The 22,945-nt window shown below is 44.3% G+C and overlaps 1 protein-coding gene across 1 annotated transcript in view; it reads left to right on the forward strand.

The window, feature by feature from the left end:
* Window positions 1-2,675: 2,675 nt before the first annotated feature.
* The window catches only part of LOC138949890 (uncharacterized), a 34,371-nt gene continuing 14,101 nt past the window's right edge, over window positions 2,676-22,945 (forward strand). The window contains exons 1-9 of the mRNA XM_070321676.1: window positions 2,676-2,821; window positions 8,479-8,651; window positions 10,454-10,533; window positions 11,958-12,313; window positions 12,684-12,813; window positions 13,785-15,595; window positions 17,421-17,520; window positions 19,098-19,444; window positions 21,362-21,532. Coding sequence (XP_070177777.1) covers window positions 2,789-2,821; window positions 8,479-8,651; window positions 10,454-10,533; window positions 11,958-12,313; window positions 12,684-12,813; window positions 13,785-15,595; window positions 17,421-17,520; window positions 19,098-19,444; window positions 21,362-21,532 — 3,201 coding nt within the window. The 5' untranslated portion in view covers window positions 2,676-2,788. The remainder of the gene's footprint in view (window positions 2,822-8,478; window positions 8,652-10,453; window positions 10,534-11,957; window positions 12,314-12,683; window positions 12,814-13,784; window positions 15,596-17,420; window positions 17,521-19,097; window positions 19,445-21,361; window positions 21,533-22,945) is intronic.

The raw sequence follows: 22,945 nt of genomic DNA on the forward strand, positions 1-22,945 counted from the left end.
AGAGAGAGAGAGAGAGAGAGAGAGAGAGAGAGAAAAAGAGAGAGAGAGAGAGAGAGGTTAACACAGCATGGTTATGCCAACACCGAATTAATAATACCACACCGTCTCTTTCTCTCTCTCTCTCTCTCTCTCTCTCTCTCTCTCTCTCTCTCTCTCTCTCTCTCTCTCTTTCTCTCTCTCTCTCTCTCTCTCTCTCTCTCTTGCATAACACCAATGTTACACAACTTATCAACTTTTAATAATTAAAGACATAGACAAACACTCTAAGGGGGCAGGGTGGGTCAAAGCTGGGGCAGGGTGGGACAGTCCCACCCTGCCCCAGCCTTGTCCCACCCTACCCCGTCCCACCCTGCCCCAAGGCGGTTAATTTGATAAAATGAAAAAATGGCCACAGATCTAACGTGTAAACATCTTTGAAATGTTCGATAAATATGAGTGAATAATGACATAATCTGGTTATATATGGTTTAATAGGGTGCGTAAGAAGACATTATATACAAATAAGAAGTTTGTGACAGTCGAAAATTTACTTACAGTGCTTCTTTTCAGGCAAACATCGACTGCTGGCAAACGTCTGTGCCCACACCATTAACAGTTGGCGCCAGCCTGGCTGAGTAGTTTCCCTTCATGGCGGCAAATTCAAACTTTAAAAAAAAATCAAGATAACATGGCTAAATTGCGCTGTCCCACCCTGCCCCGTGTCCCAGGGTACCCCAGTCTCCCCTAAGATTGTAAGGCGCTTGAGAACTATTTTAGGGTTTGCGCCCTATAAATATCTTTATTATTATTATTATTATTATTATTATTATTATTATTATTATTATTATTATTATGAGTTTATTCAGCCGATATTTTTGCTCCAGTCAAAGGGGGGGGGGGGGGGGAGGGGAATCACTGTCTTAACTTGTCAGTAGTAGTTCTTGAATGGGTAAGAGCTTACTGCCGGGGTCAGTCGGTTTGTCTCACTTATAAATGATATTCAAAATGTACAAACACAAACAAACACACACACATAAACACACACACACACACACACACACACACAAAACACACAGAGCAAAAACATTCATTCAGAATGCTAACAATTCCTCGTCACAGAAGAATATCGAGCATGTGTTTATTCAGCAATGTTGGTTCAGAGCCGGGAAAGGAAGTCACTCTCACGGTGCAAATAAAATATTTGTGAAGGGTACTGCCTCACTGAGTGGATTTCTGCCATGTACTCGTTTAAGAAAATAGACATTAGCGTCATTTAATGTTAAAAGATAATTGAATTGGAAATCTGAACGCACTACACCGGTCTGCGGCAATTAAAGTCAGTTTTGCACCGCCTTGCTCTACAGTGAACTGAACTTGCTGGAGAATTTTTATTACCAGACAAAACAAAAACTGTAAGCTAGCGACTGAGAGGCAATTAAAATCAAGGTCGCACCAAACAAAAGAAGAAGAAACAAAGCAGACGACATGCTTCAAGTTGTGCAATGCGTGTTTATACGGAGCCAGGACAACTGGCACACACTGTAGGCCTAATAGTGCACACCACGCACCACCTTGACCCCACGTTTCTTGACAACAAGGGGGGTAACTGCTGCTTCCGCCTCGCATTCCGCTTTAGTGGTTTTTAAGTTTGACGAGCTAAACTGACAGTTTAATTTGTCTTCCAAGCGTGAACTCTATTTGTTTAAAAAAACAAAACCCGACGACAAGAGTATCTGCGGTTTTGTGTAAAAATGTGTGTTTGAAGCTGAATAACACGGTCTTTTTTCGACTCAGTGCTGCATGCATAGAAAATGGGTCATTGTCTTATTACCAAAATACACAATAACAAGGGCAAAATGTAGAAACCTAAGAATGAAATAAAATTCGCGTTCTTAGAATTCACATCCAAGATGTTTCGGTCATGACGAATTTCTGTTTCATATTTTTATTGCTCACCTAGTAATATTTAAAAAAAAACTGTTTTCAGATGCAGAATTATTGCTGACTTCTTTACTTTCTCAATAAACATAATGTTGTGCAACAAATCGGCAAAATTTATTTATTTTGTTTTTGTGTGTGTGGGGGAGAGGGGTGAAAAAAAGGGAAGGCAGAGGCCTGCATTGCCCTTTGTTATGTGTGTGTGTGTGTGTGTGTGTGTGTGTGTGTGTGTGTGTGTGTGTGTGTGTGTGTGTGTGTCCAAGCATAGATCTACAATACCTCTGGTCCAAGATGCAAGCTAGACATCATTATCACTGAAGACTATACTGTGCATCAGTAAACTGAAAGAAACACAGAGTTTAATGTGAGACTAATATTCCGTGAGCGGACGGATAGAACATTAAAATACAACATTAAAATGCAAACCCAACCCCCAACTGACATTTCGGAAACAACAACAACAATAAACAACAACAACAACATCACACAACAACAACAACAACAACAACAACAACAACAACAACAACAACAACAACATCACACAACAACAACAAGCAGATAGTATGTAGAAAATGAAATGTTGTAAAACAAGCAGAACGGAACAGAAAGAAGAAAAAAACAACTTTGACAATTAAATGACTTTTCAAGGCAAAAATCTGTCGCCCAGGTTTCATTCTGTTCGCCTAAGACTCTTTCCGTTTGGATATGTTTCGGTTCCTAGTTTTTCGTTAGGCTGGCCAAGACGAGAAAAGGCGAGAACCAAGACTACAACATGGCTGTGTCGAAGGCTATTTCGTGTGAATGATTGATATCATTGCGTAAGTCTGAAAGAGACCAGCACTAATCAGCCATGGAGTGATCGAAGGAGATAATGTCGGTGAATTCTGACCAGACTGGCGTTTCGGTAAGTGAGGAGCAAAGGCTTACTAGTGCTATGAGTATAAACAAGCGGCAAGTGACGGTTTGGCAGCCATTTGGGAGGCACCGCCCGTAGTTAGTCGCGATGACTTGATGTGTGTATCGTGTCTTGTCACGCTCCCGACCTCAGCTCTCAGTAATTAGTGCTAAATACCTCATTTCAGCTCTTAATGTGTCGTTTAAAGGGAGAGACTTTTGTTCGAAACTGTCTGCACTGTTTCGACCAATTTGTCAACAATTTCTTGGCGACTTCACCGGAGTAGGCTTTTGCAACAGATAGTCTACAATGCATACTGAGTTTACAGCCACTTCCTCGTGTTCGTAATAAGCTTTTTGTAAGACCTGTGTGCTGACCTACTATTCTTTGTTGGCATTTGAACCACTGCTGTCCTTATGCAAAGCTGTAGAACGTATACATGTATTTCTCATTACTTTATTGTCCCATCGCTGGGAAATTCGGGTCGCTTCCTCCCAGTGGAAAGCTAGCAGCAACGGAGTCACGCTACCCAGGTGTCTGCGTGTTTAGGTGTATTCAGCCACCTGCACTTATGGCAGAATGACCAAGGTCTTTTACGTGCCATTGTGATGACACGGGGGTGGGACATGGCTTCCGTCTCTGGGTCTGCACATAAAGTTGACACGTGTCCGTCCCGGCCCGAATTCAAACCTGCGACCTTTCAATCACAAGTCCAGTGCTCTACCAACTGAGCTACCGGGCCCCCTAGGCTATGAGTTTGACTATGTTTACATCCTTAGTTCAATAGTTGTCTAAGTTGAATGGCACTGTTAGTGTTACTGTTGTTAGTCGTGTACCTACAGTATTAAAAGAAGAATCGATAGTATGACTAAGAAACTTCGAAGGGGATTCAGGAAGCATGGTGCGTTTTGCAGCGCTGCGATTGGCGACGCGCGATGTATTCTGCTGTTACATTTTCTTAATGATTGCAAAGTTTACTATACATCCAACTGATGTATTTGAGAAATAAAAATCGAAGTGGATTCAGGAAGTGCAGCACGTTCTGCAGCGTTGTGATTCGAGGAGTGCTGCGACTGGCGACGCACGATGTATTCTGCTGTTACATTTTCTTCGCAATCGCACAGTTTACAACAGTTAGAGCTATCTGATCTATTTGAGAAATAAAAATGTCAATAAAACGAAAAACGGAGCACCATTCTCTCTCTATCTCTCTCATAGTCACACTTGCTTTCACTCTTTCACCAGGACCTGCAAATCGCTGCGCTGCTGTAAAAGTACACCGATTAAAAGTTCTTTAGCCATATAGTTATTGGCATACGCGCAGATTGTTTTTTCGAGCAATTTTCTGCCTGTTGATTGGAACGCGTAAAGTGAAATTTTGTTGTAACTTGTAGTCTTCCACTGTTCCAGCCCTTAAGTTGCTTTTGAGTGTCCAAAAAAAGAGTGTTAAGGTTTTTAGGATTACATTGGGCACACAAACACGCAATTTTTCTTGTTTTTCTGTTTGATTTGAACGCATGCGCAGATCGTTTTGGCGAGTGTTTTTGTTCTTCCTCCTCTTAATATCAAGATTTCTTTGAATCTATCATTGCACCTTCCATTGTACCCAGCCATGCAAAGAGAATCAAAGAAAAGGGAAAACACAGACAAAAACAGACACACACAGAAAAGAAAAGTTTGATAAACACATGGCATGTGTTCCAAAATCAAGGCTGCAAAATCAAGATCTACAAATGGCCCGGAAGTGCAGCTGCATATAAATCCGAACTGTTTGGGATGTTACTTAATTGTACCCTTTCATAACATAAAAAAAACTTTTGATAAATCATCTCCAATGAGAATGAGATAATGTAATAATTCAAAATGCTTTCATTATTATCGTTATGAGGATTATCTTGCTTGTGTCTTTCGTGTTTGTCTATATTTGTCTGTCTGTCCACTTAAAAGACCGCTTGGTCGAAGATCAGTGAACATTATTCATGTTTTTTGTTGTTATCAAAATAACGTTCCAGTAGCTCAGGTGGTAGAGCACTGGACTTGTGATCGAGATGTCGCTGGTTCGAATCCGGGCTGGGACGGACACGGGTCAACTTTATGTGCAGACCCAGAGACGGTATCCATCTCCCACCCCCGTGTCACCACAATGGCACGTTAAAGATCTTGGTCATTCTGCCATAAGTGCAGGTGGCTGAATACACCTAAACACGCAGACACCTGGGTAGCGCGACTCCGTTGCTGCTAGCTTTCCACTGGGAGGAAGCGACCCGAATTTCCCAGCGATGGGACAATAAAGTAATGAAAAATGAAAAAAAAACCTTTCAACCGGCACGGTTGGTCTAGTGGTAAGGCGTCCGCCCCGTGATTGGGAGGTCGTGGGTTCGAACCCCGGCCGGGTCATACTTAAGACTTTAAATTTGGCAATCTAGTGGCTGCTCTGCCTGGCGTCTGGATTATGGGGTTAGTGCTAGGACTGGTTGGTCCGGTGTGACAGAATAATGTGACTGGGTGAGACATGAAGCCTGTGCTGCGACGTGTGTCTTGTGTGTGGCGCACGTTATATATGTCAAAGCAGCACCGCCCTGATATGGCCCTTCGTGGTCGGCTGGGCGTTAAGCAAACAAACAAACAAATATACCTTTCACGTTTTTTGACTCACATGCGAAGCAAAAGTGAGTCTATGTACTCACCCGAGTCGTCCGTCCGTCCGGAAAACTTTAACGTTGGATATTTCTTGGACACTATTCAGTCTATCAGTACCAAATTTGGCAAGATGGTGTATGATGACAAGGCCCCAAAAAACATACATAGCATCTTGACCTTGCTTCAAGGTCAAGGTCGCAGGGGCCATAAATGTTGCCTAAAAAACAGCTATTTTTCCCATTTTTCCCATTTTCTCTGAAGTTTTTGAGATTGAATACCTCACCTATATATGATATATAGGGCAAAGTAAGCCCCATCTTTTGATATCAGTTTGGTTTACCTTGCTTCAAGGTCAAGGTCACAGGAGCTCTTCAAAGTTGGATTGTATACATATTTTGAAGTGACCTTGACCCTGAACTATGGAAGATAACTGTTTCAAACTTAAAAATTATGTGGGGCACATGTTATGCTTTCATCATGAGACACATTTGGTCACATATGATCAAGGTCAAGGTCACTTTGACCCTTATAAAATGTGACCAAAATAAGGTAGTGAACCACTAAAAGTGACCATATCTCATGGTAGAAAGAGCCAATAAGCACCATTGTACTTCCTATGTCTTGAATTAACAGCTTTGTGTTGCATGACCTTGGATGACCTTGGGTCAAGGTCACATGTATTTTGGTAGGAAAAATGTGTAAAGCATGTGAGTCGTATGGGCTTTGCCCTTCTTGTTGGCTCACGAAGTGTAGCCTATGCGATCGTAACTTTGTCTGTCTGTGCGTGCGTGCGTATACATGTGTGTATGTATGTATACATACAAGTATGTATGTCTGTGGTAGAAACTTTAACATTTGAAGACGTCATATTACATTGACGTCACATTATGACGTACGAGGGTTAGACGTCACGCGATGGAATTACTGAAAGTCTCGGTGATTGTTATTTTGAGCGGGCCGAGACTATTTGGCAGTCGTGAGTAGGCTACAGACAGACAGATCTAGATCTAGTGTCTCGCTTTCTTGCACAGTTTCACCTATGCTCTTTCTGTGTGTGTGTGTGTGTGTGTGTGTGTGTGTGTGTGCGTGTGTGTGTGTGTGTGTGTGTGTGTGTACTGTGTGAGTGTGTGTGACGGAGTGATTGAGTTTGTGTTACTGTTTGTCGATTTCTTACGTGAGCCTTGAAGGCTTCGCCTCTTGTTTTATTCTTACATTAACCACACAAACACTTAGGAATGAAGAAGAAGAGAAAGAAAGAAGGGTTCAAATTAATGCAGGGGCAATTAAAAGAGGATTAACTGAAGATGTATTAACTATGTTTTTGTTGTGAGAACATGCAGACCTGGGAACCCGTACAATTTCAACGTATTTCGTATGCATGATTGTCTAGAATATGATCAGTACGCTCAGTTGAATAATAAAACGATGAGAAAAATTTCTACACTACTTTTTTTCACAAGCATACCCCAAGGCCGATCCACTATTGACTATTGTGACTCGTGATTACAGTTTGTGTCAGTGAACATTGAAAGAAGCATTTGATTTAAATGTATTACTATTAGTAAACTTAATTAACGGTGCGACAGACGCGTGTGAAGCTTGTTTGAATCAGTGATGTTCAAATGCTGTGTGGAATACGCTCAATTTTCTGAAAATACACCAAGTTTGTTTGAGAATACTCCAAGTGCAAATCAGGGGTTCCCAGGTCTGAGCATGTGGCAGATTACGCAATGCACTTAGTGATCTGCTGTATGCATTATTGCTGTTATACCAACTGCAAGAACAAATCTGCTGCAGTGTTGCAATACCAATGCTGACTATGATTAGTATGAAGCTACGGTTTTCCTGTTGAATTTTATTGGAGTGTCAAACTCCAGAAAAGCTAAACACGTATGTTAGGAGCCAAAAGAAGACTCGGCTAGTAAGGGAAAAGTGTTCATTTATTTTAAATATGTTAATTCAGAGTTACATGCCAATTTATTGTTTACAGACAGTATGTTATTCACTTATTGTTAGATCCTCATGATTTGCTGAACATTACAATACTGTACATGAATTATGGAGTCTCTGGATGAAGCAGATTTTGCTCACTCAGTGAGTGTGTAGATTTGTAGCTTTTTACTAAAGTGTGAATGCTGAGTTCCATCTGTTTCTTACATTATTAGAAACCCCTTTTTAAGACTCCCAACATTCTTTAAACTTTAAAGAAGGCGTCAGTCTTAAATTAAATTAATATTTACACTTGATTTGGACGGGCGCTGTGGCGGAGTGGTAAGACGTCGGCCTCTTAATCGGAAGGTCGAGGGTTCGAATCCCGGTCGCAGCCGCCTGGTGGGTTAAGTGTGGAGATTTTTCCGATCTCCCAGGTCAACTTATGTGCAGACCTGCTAGTGGCTTATCCCCCTTCGTGTGCACACGCAAGCACAAGACCAAGTGCGCACGGAAAAGATCCTGTAATCCATGTCAGAGTTCGGTGGGTTATAGAAACACGAAAATATCCAGCATGCTTCCTCCGAAAACGGCGTATGGCTGCCTAAATGGCGGGGTAAAAAACGGTCATACACGTAAAATTCCACTCGTGCAAAAAACACGAATGTACGTGGGAGTTTCAACCCACCAACGCAGAAGAAGAAGTATACACCTGAGGTGTAATGCTACATTCATCCTTAGCTCTCTTTATTTTTCTTCACAAGTCACATACAACCACGCGCATACTCTCTCTCTCTCTCGATCTGCCATGTTCTATTTACCTACGGAACATTCTTTCGACGTCGTTCTCTTTCTACGTCACTCATTTCGTCATACAATCAATCATTCATTCGCTCGGCTTCCTGGCGAGCGGGCGAAATTTTGATTTAAGGGAGTTTTTTGTGATAAATTGTTTGTCTCTTTGCTTAAAAGACCGTTGGGTCGATATATTTGTGATTGTAACGTATTTTGTCAATAACAGCGTTCCAACAACTTACCTACCTTGTTTTTTTATTCTTTCTTTCATGTACACAATGTTGTTGTTTGTTTCTTTACAGACCTCTGGCACCGCCTCTATCTTGTCAGCAGAGGCGGCGGAGTTCGTGCCGGGTCGATTTACGCAAGGCGACAAGGTCAAGGGCAATGCGGGGGGCAGGGGGAGAGGACTGGAGGAGGTCCCTCGGTACATCACCACCTGCTATCCCTTCATCAATCCCGCTCTCGCACAGAGGTCAGTTGAAATTCAGTCTAGTACTATTAGAGACCTGGGAACTCATACAATTTTGCTGTATTTTGTACGATGATGATTGTCTAGAATTCGAGCAGTACGGTTATTAGTGGAAAAAATTACGCCGAGAAAAATTCCTAGACTACTCTTCTTCACAAGCGAATCCCAAAGTCAATCCGGTATTTTGACACATAATTACAAGTTTTTGTCAGTAATAATTGAAAGAAGTATAATTTGTTTTAAACGTTTTGGTAAATTCAACTAACTGTGCGATGGACACGTGTGAAACATGTTTGAAATATATTTGGATGTTCAAATGATGTGTGGAGACTACGCTCATTTTTCTGACAATACACCAAGTTTGCTTGAGAATACTCCAAGTGCAAAACATGGGTTCCCAGGTCTGCTATTGGTATTAGAGATCACGTTAACTGCATTTGCAGCAAAACACTGCTGATTTCTTGTAACAGGGTTCGTACGCTCCTTGAATCTCCTTGAATCCCCTTGAATTTTCAACCCCCCTTTTCAAGGACCTTGAATCTCCTTGAATTTGGAGAAAATGGTCATTCTTGTGTTTAACCTCCTTGAACCTCCTTGAATTCTGAAGTGCAGGCAAAAAAAAAATGTTAATATTAAAGTTTTTCAGCAATTTATATCGATTGTGTGCGTGTTGTGTGCAAGTCGTGTGTCATCTGCCATCGTGCGAAGGGAAATTGAAACCGATTACTTCCCCTTCATCCGGGTAGCTTTTAGCGCCATTTCTGAAGAAGCAGTGTGTCGATTCATTGTGACAGCGTTTCAAGCCATCGCCGGTCGAAAATCGTAGTCATGCCGGGTGGAAAGTGCTTCTTTAACCCACGATGGCTGGAGGAAAAGGAATACAAGGATTGGATCCAGCGGGATTGCGACAAATACAAGGCTTTTTGCAAATGCTGCAAAGCACGTGTGGATATTTCAGTGATGGGCGAGTCAGCCCTGGTTTGCCACGGAAAGGAAAGAAACACACAAATAATTTAAAAGCGTCTGCACCTGTAGTCCCGATTGCAAACTTCTTTTCTGTAACGTCATCGCAAAGCTCTCAGTCTGCTTCTGTAACTGCAACCCCGGGTCCCGCGATGCCAACGTCCTCTAGGACTCTTTCATCATTTTGCACCAAGACCGATGTTTTAAAATCGGAAGTCATGTGGACAATGAACGCTGTGAACTCGCACTACAGTTTCAAGTCGTGTGAGAACAACTCCAAACTTGTTCCAGGCAATGTTCCCCGACAGCCAAGTAGCAAAGGGATATCAATGTGGCGAGGGGAAGACCAAGGTATCTAAGTACTTTCGGCCTTGCGCCATATTTTCATTCGCTGCTGAAAAAACGAGTGAAGGAGGAATCCGGATACGTTCTTCTGTTCGACGAAACGTTGAACAAGCACATCAAAATGAAGCAACTTGACATTTTTGTTCGTTGCTGGAACGGGCAGCAAGTCCAAACGGAATACTACGCTTCCAAATTTCTTGGACATGCTTATGCAACCACCCTGATTGATTCTCTGGAGCCTGCCATGGTGGAGCTGGGATACCGGAAATACTCCTTGAAAACTCCTTGAATACTCCTTGAATTTCACTGTCAGGTGTCTGTATGAACCCTGTGTAATGAGCAGCGTTTTGCCGATTACGCAAAATGGGCAAAAACTTTGCCGATTCCATAAATTCTGCACGACTTAGATCTTTATTTCACTGTTAATCTGTAGATTGATTCAATGATTGTTTGATAGTTTGATGGACTGCTTTGTTTCTTTTTTCCTGCATATTCAGGGCCAAAGCCGGAGGAGATAGTGCTGGCGCTGGGTCAGTGGGCGGGTCAAGAGCCTTTGTGTCCAGTGCCGCCTATGGAGGTCAGTTTTCAAAAACATGCAGATCTGGGAACCCATAAGATTTTGCCGTATTTTGTACGCATGATTGTCCAGAGTATGATCAGTATGGGCAGTTGAAAGAAAAAATACAACGAGAAAATTCCTGGACTTCTTTTCTTCGCAAGCGCATCCCGAAGCCGATGCAGTATTTTGTCACATGCTTACAGTTTTTGTCAGTAGACATTGAAAGAAGCATGTGTTTTAAATGTATTGGTAAACTTGATTAACTCTTAACGTCCTGTAAGGTTTTTTGCATGTCCCAGTGCAAATCCTATAAGGATTTGGGAAAAAGAGACAAAATTTGGGTGTGTTCAATAAAAAAATCATATTTTTATTGTTTATGGATGGATTTACTTGATATTTTTTTTGACCATAGATCACTCTGTCCACTATCATCATCACCACCATCGAAGTCATTCTCCACATTTCTTACCTCAAACCCGTGAAAAGACGTATCACTATCACTCGTCTCCATGTTGAATTTTGAAAGCTAACACAAAAAATCCGAACAAAATCCGTCCACAAAAATCGAAATCACATTCAAAAGTCCTGAGAAAAAACGACCGGCAGCCATGCCATGTGCATCGAAGGACTAAAGCTGTTTTCCAATGCAGGAGAGCATCGGAAGGCTGGTAACTCTTGTTTAATGACACTAGCAGAGAACGCGCGGTACCGCGCGGTTTAGGACTACAGCCCACGAGCGGAACCGCGCGGTATAGGACGTTAAGAGTTAACAGTGCGGCATGTGTGTGTGAAGCATGTTTGAAGCATGGATGTTCAAATGCTGTGTGGAGTACGCTACTTTTTCTGAAAATACACCAAGTTTGTTTGAGAATACTCCAAGTTCAGAACAGGGGTTACAATGTCTGATGTAGGTGTCTTTACCATGCTAAACTTAGTCATATTTTTGGCATTCTCACAAAACCGGTTCGTGATGTTGAAACTAAAGAGATGTATTGACTGTTTCCTTTGGGCAAAACACTAGTGCCATGTTGCAGAATAAGTCAACTGATCATTTTGTGGTGTGACTAGCTTGGTTTTGAAGTGAGACAATAAATTTGATTTGATTTGATCTTCTTCTTTATTCAAGGGCTGAAACTCCCACGTTCACTCATATTTTTGCCCGAGTGTTTTTCTTTTTACGCGTATGACCGTTTTCACCCTGCTATTGAGACAGCCATATGCCGCTTTTGGGGGAGATTTGATCTGTTATTTATTTATTTATTTATTTCTATGGCAGATTTATATATAGCGCTTGACGTTCGCTAAGCGCTTTACGTATTAATTTCTGCCGTGTGAGATGGAATTTTTTACACAATATATCACGCGTTCACATCGGCCAGTAAATCTCAAGCCATTACGTCGAATATTTACTGTTCATGTTTTTCTGTACATTGTCTTTCCAGCAGGTGCCATCAGACATCCCACCCCCCACCTGGGCCCCTTCCCCCAGCAGGTGGGCTACCCCCCCTCCCCCCTCCACCCCTGGCTGAGCTCCCTCCAGCCGACCTTCACCCCCGCCATGTCCATGGGGCCGATGACCCCTGGGGTGCACGTGCCCTTTGACGGGGGGACACCCGGCGGGGGGAGAGGCTTGCTACCCACCCCTTCCAAGGGCGACGGGCTCCTCCCCACCCCTCCCTATCCCCCCACCATGAGCGGTCAGACCGTGTTGCAAGCGCCTGTGATGATGCAGTATCCGGCCGCCCCACAGGTGTTTGTGTCGCCTGACGGGACAGTGCTGCCTGCCACCGCTGCTAGGGTGAGTGGGGGGGGGGGGGGGGGGGGGGGGGGGGGGGAAAGGAGGCATAGACTTTCTGTTTCGTGTAAAAAGGGGAAGGCATTTTTCTGTAGCATGATGAATAGAAACGATAAATGAATCGACAAAACTGATGAGATTTGTCACCTTACAAGTTAAAAAGTGATTCAGATTGTACAAGAGGCTATAGTGTTTGCACACATGGGTGTTTACTTTGAATTGGTTGTTTTTTTAGTCGTGGTATTTTAGACACATCTTACTATTAGATTTCTGCCACTGTGAGCTCTATTACCTGTTTCAACAGAGCGAGTTCTGCTGGAAAACTTGTTCATGGACAGTTTCATTGTCATGGGACGTGTCTTGTTTTTGTCAGGGTCGCGGGGCTCAGGCTGGCAGAGGTCGCGGCGCCAACGTGAGTCGAGGGACGCAGAAAGAAGCGTTCATCCTGCCACCTGGTGGCCGCTCTCACACCCTCATCATGAAAGATAACTCTGTGCAGACGGGTAAGTGTGTTCAAGTACAGGGATAATTAGATGCTTCATTGAGTCGGGACCATTAGATGTTAGCACACATCTGTACGCACACACCTTTACACAAATGCTTGCACACACACACTCACACTCACTCACTCACTCACTCACTCACTCACTCACTCACTCACTCACTCACTCACTCACTCACTCACACACACAGACACACACGTACACGTATACACACACACACATGATTTTTTTGTTAACATTATTCAGTATCTTTTTACAGCAATAGTTGAAAATGCATTGTTCCCATACCTTGTACTTCCTGCTGCAATGCCTCTCACAACAAACTCATTGACAGAAATATGAAACTAAGAGCAATAGCTTTTCATTTGTCTTTTTCTCAGGAGCACAATCATGTTACAGCATTGCCGAAGGCCAGAATTGGGTCAATTTGATCAATATTCTGGCAGTGGCAGGCAATGGGCGGTTCTGGTGAGGTTATGCCCCCTCTTTCTTTCGGCTGGTAACTGGCGCCACCTCGCGGCAAGATCACACGAGAAAGGAAAAAAAACTTGCATTGGTCCCAAATAGCATATAGGTTTGGTAAGAGTTCGTGTGTAAGTCGTGCGTTTTATACGGTAAACAGACAATGGTCGGTTCTGGTGAGGTTATGCCCCTTCTTTCTTTCGGCTGGTAACTGGCGCCACCTCGCGGCAAGATCACAGGAGTTGTCTCGCGTTATCACCCCAGAAGCGCTCATTGTTCGAAGAAATGAAAAGTCACAAAAGAGAGAGGGACTGAAGAAAGAACAAGTAAGAGCAATTATCTGTCTCTGGTTTCACTGATTCTGAAAAATCTTCAAGCTGTGTTTTCATACTTATCATTCACCCGTACTTTTCCATGTATTCCAGTTTTATCCGGTAAAATACCGGAATTTTTTTCTCTCATTTTAAACCTGCGGTTAATTCAACCCTTCTTGTCATGCTGTCCCGCAGATTTCAACAAAGACATTGCCGACCTGACCTTGCAAGAGAAAGCCAGCATCCTGTTTCGCCGCGGGCAGCGTCGCAACAAAGCCAGCCAGCCAATCACCAGCACAGACAGTGAGGAGGTGGATTCCGACAGTGGCTACAGCAGTCCCCTTCACCGTCGAAACCTCGTCTCCAACGGCACTCACCCTGTCCGGATAAGCACCTTGGTGGAGGTAGCGGAGCGTGGGAAAAGCACCATGTCATCGTCCGGCAAAGGTCTGACCTCTTCGCAGATCAACCTCACGCCTTTGTTGGGTTCAAACCCAGGGCAGCAGAGTGGGGGAGCGGGCGGTGGTGTCATGTCAAGAGCGCAGAAGGACTCCCCTGCAGCATCCCCCTTAGTGTGGGGAAGGGAAGTGTCGTCATCATCGTCGCCTGGGCTGAAAGATTCGAACCGTTCCTCGCCTGCAGTGGTGGCGGCGGCGGGAACCAAAGACCCCTCCTTGGGAAAAAGTGCCGCTCAGCGGGCGGGGAGTAAGGAGAGGTCAAGGACGCCGGTCAGTTTCAAGGATTCTCCCACGACCGAGGAGAGCGTGAAAAGCAAAAGCCCCTCAGGGGGTGGTGTGATGCAGAAAGCTTTAAACAGTGGTAGCAGCCCGGGGGTGCCGTCAAAACTCGCCGGCCCAGGCAGCATGCGAGGGGGAGACTCGGCCGTCTCTCCTCCAGACTTCCCCATCCTTAAACCGGCCAAGCGAAACGAGCCCCCGTGGTCGCTGACCCCAAACGTGCAGAAGGGCAAGAAGGGGGAGAACTCTGGCTTCATGGGGATGATGGCTGATTCGGTCAAATCCTACGCCTCCATCGTGAAATCGTTATCTAGTCCAACGGCCGCGCACCCCTCACCATCTCAACCACACGTGCCCCTGTCGCAGCCAGTAGACGTAGCGGCGGACTTTTCAGGGAGCCGTGCTGTAGCTAGCACCAAAGGGGACTCTTCAGGCAAGGGAACAGACAACTTGGGGGTGGGGTTAGTCCACTCACACGTAGGAGGGGTGTCAGGCAGCAGTCAAGGGGCGTGGGGAGGGGGGAAGCGCCCCGCTTGGGGAGGGGCAGGGAGGGGAAAGGGGGGACAAGAACCAGGCTTGTCAGGGGGCAAGGGGGTACAAGCGCAGAAGCAAGGCAGCGGGGAAGAGATTCGGCAAGGGTGGGTGGCTGTGACGAACCCTCTGGGGGTCGGGGCGCAGAGAGCCGCGGGGGGAGAGGTTATAGACTATTCCAAGCAACAACACTGTGATACACAGGCCAATCAGATCGGTGCTGGGACCGGGGAAGGGGGCGACCCCTCCCTCCCCCCCTCCCACAGCCCCGTAAAAACTGCAGCACAAGAAACACGGGGAGCAGCCTCTCCTGCCCCGGACAAACCCAGGCCCCGAATCGACGACTCCCCGGCAAAGGGAGGCAACAGAACAGACTCGACACATGCCGCTTCGGGGGACGAAAAAACGGACGAGGAGGGGAAGAAAAAGCCTCGACGTAGACGCCATCGACGGCGGAGGAGGAAAACGAAAAGCACGGAGAGGGAAGGGGGGAGCGACGGGATGTCGGGCATGGAGAGAACGATATCCAGCTCCAACATATCCAGAACTTCAGACGTCACTCTGCACTTTGAGGACGAACAGGAGTTTCCCGAAATCGGTGCTGCTAGCGGAAACGAGGCGTCGAGTTCCATGCGGAGTGGTGTGCCGCTGGGTTCGGGCTCTCTCGATCCTGACGCTCTAGGTTTCAGGAGAGTGGAGTCGTCTTCATCTCTCAGCTACAGCGACATTCTGAGAAGCGTGAGTACTTGACTTCTTCTTCTTCTCTGTTCGTGGGCTGGAACTCCCACACTCACCCATGTTTTTGCACGAGTGGGTTTTTGTGTGTATGTCCGTTTTTACCCCGCCATTCAGACAGCCATAATACGTCGCTTTCGGGAGAAGTATGCTGGGTATTTTCGTGTTTCCATAACCCACCGAACTCTGACATGGATTACAGGATCTTTTCCGTGCGCACTTGATCTTGTGCTTGCGTGTACACACGAAGGGGGATAAGTCACTACCTGGTCTGCACATTAGTTGACCTGGTAGATCAGAAAAATCTCCACCCTTAACCCACCGGGCGGCCGTGGCCGGGATTTGAACTCACGACCTTCCGATTAGGAAGTCAATGTCTTATCCAGTAGGCCACTGTGCCCGTCAGTACTGGACATTGTAGTTCTAGTTGCAGGGCTCCTACTTCTCTGTGGATTTCTGAGAAATGTAAAAATGAGACGCCATGGTTTTAAACTAGAGCTTTGAAACTTGGCCAGTTTAACCCCTTCACTGCCACAGTATAACAGCATTTTGGTATTGCTGTGTGCCAGGGCAAAATTTCGCTTTCTTCGGTATGTTCACTAATCTGTTCACTGCTCGATCATTTATTGAGATATCTCTTAGATCTTTGGAATGTGTTTTGCTTATACCATTGGCTATTATGTGATGACATGATCATTGGACTTTGCTTGTGATTGTTATAGTAAAAATTGATATTATGACCATTTCTGTCAAAAATTACAGTTTCCGGACTTACACACACACACATTGCAGCACGTAAAACCACACAAAACACTGCTAAAACTGGTGTCAAACATCAGGTACTCACATTACAGCCCATAAAAGTATTCTTCTGTGTAGTAATCCATAAATCACTTTTTGTAGAGCTTCCAGAACACTGTATCACTTGAAAACAAGTCTACGAGTTGAGGTCCGGCTTTCGGCCGCCATTTTGAGTCCTATAGATCGGTTGTACACTTCTAACAAAGTTTTCCCTACAAGTACTTGGACAGTGGTTACCTCCCATTTGGTTTTCAGAAATGTCCTGAAATGTTGCTGATCCAAATCCCCCGTACTAGCTACGGTTATGGGCGTACGACAAACCGAAAATGACCACGTAATTAGTACGAGGTGGGCAGTGAAGGGGTTAAGTCTCACTTTATGTTGTCAATGACTGCATATTATTATCATTATTGTCATCATCATCATCATCATCGTCATCGTCATCTGTAGTATGTGTATCATAGTGTTTGTATTTCAATTTTACTTTCCTTTGCGTTTGTGTTTTGGTATCATTTGTTTGTTTGTTTTGTGTGTGTGTGTGTGTGTGTGTGTGTGTGTGTGTGTGTGTGTGTGTGTGTGTGTGTGTGTGTGTGTGTGTGTGTGTGTGTGTGTGTGTGTTTCAAGGACAGATTGTAGGATAAGGCCCAGCCTTAAATCTTCATTCTTGTAAAATAAAGTTCAGTGCAGCATCTTAATGTCGCTGGTAGTGACACATTGAATAGCTTAGATTGTCCCCTGTTCTGTGTCAAGATAACACTTGTGGCACTGTACCACTTACTGGCTGCTCACCTTAGCACATAGCAAGGGGGAGTTTGCGGAGCTTTGCTCTGCTTGTTCAGTTGTTTTGTTCCATATCCTGTCCAATCAGAGCTATTGTACTTGTCTTGTAGGCAATGATACCAACACTATTTGAAACACAAGTAGACGTACTGTCTCAGAAAGTGAAGTATGAATAAATTCATACCGTACCTTGCATGAAACCTGCAAACATCAGATGTAAATTGTAATGACATTGTATTTGTGACAGAAACCAACCCTTAACGATGTGAGGAGTCGAACCCAGTCAGCGCCAGGGTCTTGTCTCTCGGGGGAGGAAGGGGGAGACGAGAACTTCAACTCACAGCCAGGTGGGTACCTCTGTTCGTAATATTGTGGTCTTTTAAGACCCTCCGAGAGATATTACTCCCCCCGCTGGTTAGGGGGGAAGAATTTACCCGATGCTCCCCAGCATGTCGTAAGAGGCGACTAACGGATTCTGTTTCTCCTTTTACCCTTGTTAAGTGTTTCTTGTATAGAATATAGTCAATGTTTGTAAAGATTTTAGTCAAGCACTATGTACTGGAAACTTGCATTCTCCCAGTAAGGTACTACGTTGCAAGCCCCTGGAGCAAATTTTTGATTAGTGCTTTTGTGAACAAGAAACAATTGACAAGTGGCTCTATCCCATCTCCCCCCCTTTCCCCGTCGCGACATAACCTTCGTGGTTGAAAACAAATAAAATAAGAAAGAGATATTACAGCCACAGAATTTTTTTTCCTTCTTTTCGTCTTTTTATATTTAGTCAAGTTTTGACTAAATATTTTAACATCGAGGGGGAATCGAAACGAGGGTCGTGGTGTATGTGCGTGCGTGTGTGTGTGTGTGTGTGTGTAGAGCGATTCAGACTAAACTACTGGACCGATCTTTATGAAATTTGACATGAGAGTTCCTGGGTATGAAATCCCCGAACGTTTTTTTCATATTTTTGATAAATGTCTTTGATGACGTCATATCCGGCTTTTCGTGAAAGTTGAGGCGGCACTGTCACGCCCTCATTTTTCAACCAAATTGGTTGAAATTTTGGTCAAGTAATCTTCGACGAAGCCCGGGGTTCGGTATTGCATTTCAGCTTGGTGGCTTAAAAATTAATTGATGACTTTGGTCATTAAAAATCGGAAAATTGTAAAAAAAAAATAAACATTTATAAAACGATCCAAATTTACGTTTATCTTATTCTCCATCATTTGCTGATTCCAAAAACATATAAATATGTTATATTCGGATTAAAAACAAGCTCTGAAAATTAAATATATAAAAATTATTATCAAAATTAAAGTGTCCAAATCAATTTAAAAACACTTTCATCTTATTCCTTGTCGGTTCCTGATTCCAAAAACATATAGATATGATATGTTTGGATTAAAAACACGCTCAGAAAGTTAAAACAAAGAGAGGTACAGAAAAGCGTGCTATCCTTCTTAGCGCAACTACTACCCCGCTCTTCTTGTCAATTTCACTGCCTATGCCGTGAGCGGTGGACTACGAGTATACGGTCTTGCTGCGTTGCATTGCGTTCAGTTTCATTCTGTGAGTTCGACAGCTACTTGACTAAATATTGTATTTTCGCCTTACGCGACTTGTTTTCTTTCTTTCTGTATTGATTTATCTATTTTATTTATTCATTTGTCTATTTATTTTTTACCTAAATAATGCAGTTGGTTGGTTTTTAAAGCAAGCTTTCTTTCTTTCTTTCCTTTTTTCTTTCTTTCTTTCTTGATTTATCTATTTTATTTATTTATTAGTCTATTTATTTTTGACTTGATGTAGTTGGTTGCTTTTTGAAGAAAGGTTGACATGTCACAGACTGCGTGCGAGTTCCAGCATACTTTTGTTTTTCTTGTAGTTGACTGCCTGTTGAATAAGACCAAACTCTTCCTATTCCAAGGTCAAGGTTCCACGGGACAGACGTCGCTCAGCAAGCGAGCTCGCAAGCGCAGGAAACGCAGGGAACTGGCCAATCGGGCGGCAGAGGCGGAGCTAGCGGAGATCTCACTGGAGCAACAGATGCTGCGAGAACTGGGCCACAAGGTCACAGGTCGCGGGTCAAGGCCAAGCTCAGGGTCACGAGAGGAGAAGTCAAGGTCGCGCGAGGAGAAATCTCCGGCACGAGGTCTGATCACGGACGCGAACATCGTGAAACAGAGCAAAGGGGGGGGAGCCCCCGGGGGGTCAGGGAAACGCCTTCACCAACCAATCGCTCTCAACATCGCTGACATGCTGGATGCTTTTGAGGTGAGTTAGTGATGGTGTGAGGATGAAAAGTCGCTCGTTCGTGCAATGCATTTTTTTCGTCTCAGGTCTCAAGAGACGGGTTTTGCATAGCCCTCATTTACTATTGGTGTCTGTACAAAGTATTTAGTATTTAGTTACTACTTCAAATCTGAGGCCTGACCTAGGAACGCTGAAGAAGAAGAAGAAGAAGAACTACTTGACTTGACACAATGGAAGTAAACGAAATGGGGGCGAGGGGGGTTATTTCGAGTTGATAGAAGTTTGAGGGAAGATGAAGAGTCCAGACCTGTCACCAAAGAAGAAGAAAACGGCACAACAGTGCTGGAAGTCCAGTTATTCTCAAGACAACCTGGAGATCGTAAAATCCAGCAAAGGAGACCAATACGCTTACAGCTTACTACTGAAACATTTTAAAAACTACTGAAATTTGGTTTGTTTACTACTGATGAGCGTTTTGAGTGTGCACAGGTCTGAGAGTGCAAATAATTTTGGCCGAATCTGTCTTCACTAATTTAAGACATTTGTTCCTTTTAAGACCCGGTTTTGTCAAATTTTCTGTCCATAACCTGTGTAAATTGACCCCCCACGGTGGAGAACTAACGCATTTTGAGTTAGCAGGGAATGTGTTATTTTTACACCGACCCTCTCCCTTCCATTTCCCTTCCCCCCACTCTCCTTCCCCTCCTGCGTGCGTACCGCCCTAGACAGTGCCACACAGCCTACCCACAGCACAAAGACGAACGCTGTGCGAGAATAGCTCAGTATCCATGCATTCCTAGAGCTGTCTGCGATTAACCGTCCATTGGCCCACACAAACTCACTTCCTCCTAACCGGACCAGCACAACACAGAACCACACATACACTTGTAATCGTTATTTCAGCACAAAACAACACTTTTCTGTGTATATTCACTTGTTGATCGCAATGTTAATATGTTTGATGGACGAAATCCGTTCAAATGAAAGAATATCGGATAGGCACTGTTCTTTGACACTGTAGTGAAAAGAGCGCATTTTCACATGCAGCATAGACAGACAGACGGCTTCCCAACAAAGACAAAGAGGGAAGGTTCTGGAATTTTCTCGGCGCTGTGCAAGCCGGCGTGATCGCTGGCGCGCGCGCATGGTTAAAAATAGCTACAGCAGAGCATATTCTCAAGTTGTTGTCTCAGTGCCAAGTGAAGGGACCGTGCCCCGACCCCCGGCCCCTTTTAAGACTCTCCTCGACCTGATTTACCCAAATTATCTGATGGCATCTTCTTCTTCTCTTCTTCTTCGTTCATGGGCTTAGACTCCCATGTTCACTCATGTTTTTAGCACGAGTGGATATTTACGTGTATGACCGTTTTTACCCCGCCATTCAGGCAGCATACGCCGATTTCGGGGGAGGCATGCTGGGTATTTTCGTGTTTCTATAACCCACCGAACTCTGACATGGATTACAGGATCTTTTCCGTGCGCACTTGGTCTTGTGCTTGCGTGTACACACGAAGGGGGTTAAGTCACTAGCAGGTCTGCACATAAGTTGACCTGGGAGATCGGAAAAATCTCCACTCTTAACTCACCAGGCGGTAGCGACCGGGATTCGAACTCACGACCTCCCGATTAGGAATCCGACGTCTTACCACCACGCCACTGCGCCCGTCCGGTCTGATGGCTTAAACTGTGTGTTCTAGTGTAGCAAGTGTCCCTTGTTATCTGAGCAACATATCCGGCTAAGCAAATTGACTTCAGGTGCTCTGAATGTAGGATGTAGTACAGTTCCTTCGTATTGACAATCTAGGAACGCTGCAGAAGAAGAAGAAGACCTTTCAAGATCCTATTTTCTTAGATCTTAAAAGGGGGGGTTCCACTGTTTCTATAAACAACATTTCTGAGTTCCATTCTCTGCATAATGAAACTGATTTTGATGTGCAGAAAAAGAAGAACTTGGACCAAAAGATGCTGACGTCGCCAAAAGCGGTGAGAACTTTGCGAGACGAGAAAGGCGCGTCGCTCTCCGGGAACGTCCTCGACGCCAACGCACCGGCCAAACGCGGCAAGGAGAGGGAAGCGCCCAAACCAAAGAAACCTAGCCCTCTCAAGAAGGTATATGGATGTTGGTTTGTTTAGTGGAGTGGTGGCTTTTTGACTCACATGCGAAGCAAAAGTGAGTCTATGTACTCACCCGAGTCGTCCGTCCGTCCGTCCGGACGTCCGTCCGTCCGGAAAACTTTAACGTTGGATATTTCTTGGACACTATTCAGTCTATCAGTACCAAATTTGGCAAGATGGTGTATGATGACAAGGCCCCAAAAAACATACATAGCATCTTGACCTTGCTTCAAGGTCAAGGTCGCAGGGGCCATAAATGTTGCCTAAAAAACAGCTATTTTTCATATTTTTCCCATTTTCTCTGAAGTTTTTGAGATTCAATACGTCACCTATATATGATATATAGGGCAAAGTAAGCCCCATCTTTTGATACCAGTTTGGTTTACCTTGCTTCAAGGTCAAGGTCACAGGAGCTCTTCAAAGTTGGATTGTACACATATTTTGAAGTGACCTTGACCCTGAACTATGGAAGATAACTGTTTCAAACTTAAAAATTATGTGGGGCACATGTTATGCTTTCATCATGAGACACATTCGGTCACATATGATCAAGGTCAAGGTCACTTTGACCCTTATGAAATGTGACCAAAATAAGGTAGTGAACCACTAAAAGTGACCATATCTCATGGTAGAAAGAGCCAATAAGCACCATTGTACTTCCTATGTCTTGAATTAACAGCTTTGTGTTGCATGACCTTGGATGACCTTGACCTTGGGTCAAGGTCACATGTATTTTGGTAGGAAAAATGTGTAAAGCATGTGAGTCGTATGGGCTTTGCCCTTCTTGTTGTGTGTGTGGTTGCTTTTAGAGGATGCATTCTTGGATTTTTTTCTATACTGTATTATTCTTTTGCTCAGGAGAGGTGGCTTGTGCATTGGGCTTTTTTGTGTGTGGACCGAATGCTGCATGCTTTGTTTTGTTTTTGAGAATATGCCAAGATGTGGGTGCATGTAGAAATCTTAGAATTTAAGTGTGTGTGTGTGTGTGTGTGTGTGTGTGTGTGTGTGTGTGTGTGTGTGTGTGTGTGTGTGTGTGTGTGTGGGTGGTGTGGGTGGGTGGGTGTGTGTGTGTGTGTGTGGATGATCGTGCATGTGTTAGCTTTTGAGCAATCTTGTTCGCTGGAATGTTCTCTATCTCTTTCTCTCTCTCTCTCTCTCTCTCTCTCTCTCTCGCTCTCTCTCTGTCTCTCTCTGTCTCTCTCTCTCTCTCTCGCTCTCTCTCTGTCTCTCTCTCTCTCGCTCTCTCTCTGTCTCTCGCTCTCTCTCTCTCTCTGCACTGCTATCATCGTCCATAGTGGGTTTGCAAAACCAACTGAACATCTTACATAACGTTTCAAAGCGTCTTGGGTTAAGGCTAAACATGAATAAAACCAATGTCGTTGTTTTTCGAAACGGTGGTCATTTAGC

This window comes from Littorina saxatilis, linkage group LG16, assembly GCF_037325665.1.
Source record: "Littorina saxatilis isolate snail1 linkage group LG16, US_GU_Lsax_2.0, whole genome shotgun sequence".
NCBI lineage: Eukaryota > Metazoa > Mollusca > Gastropoda > Littorinimorpha > Littorinidae > Littorina > Littorina saxatilis.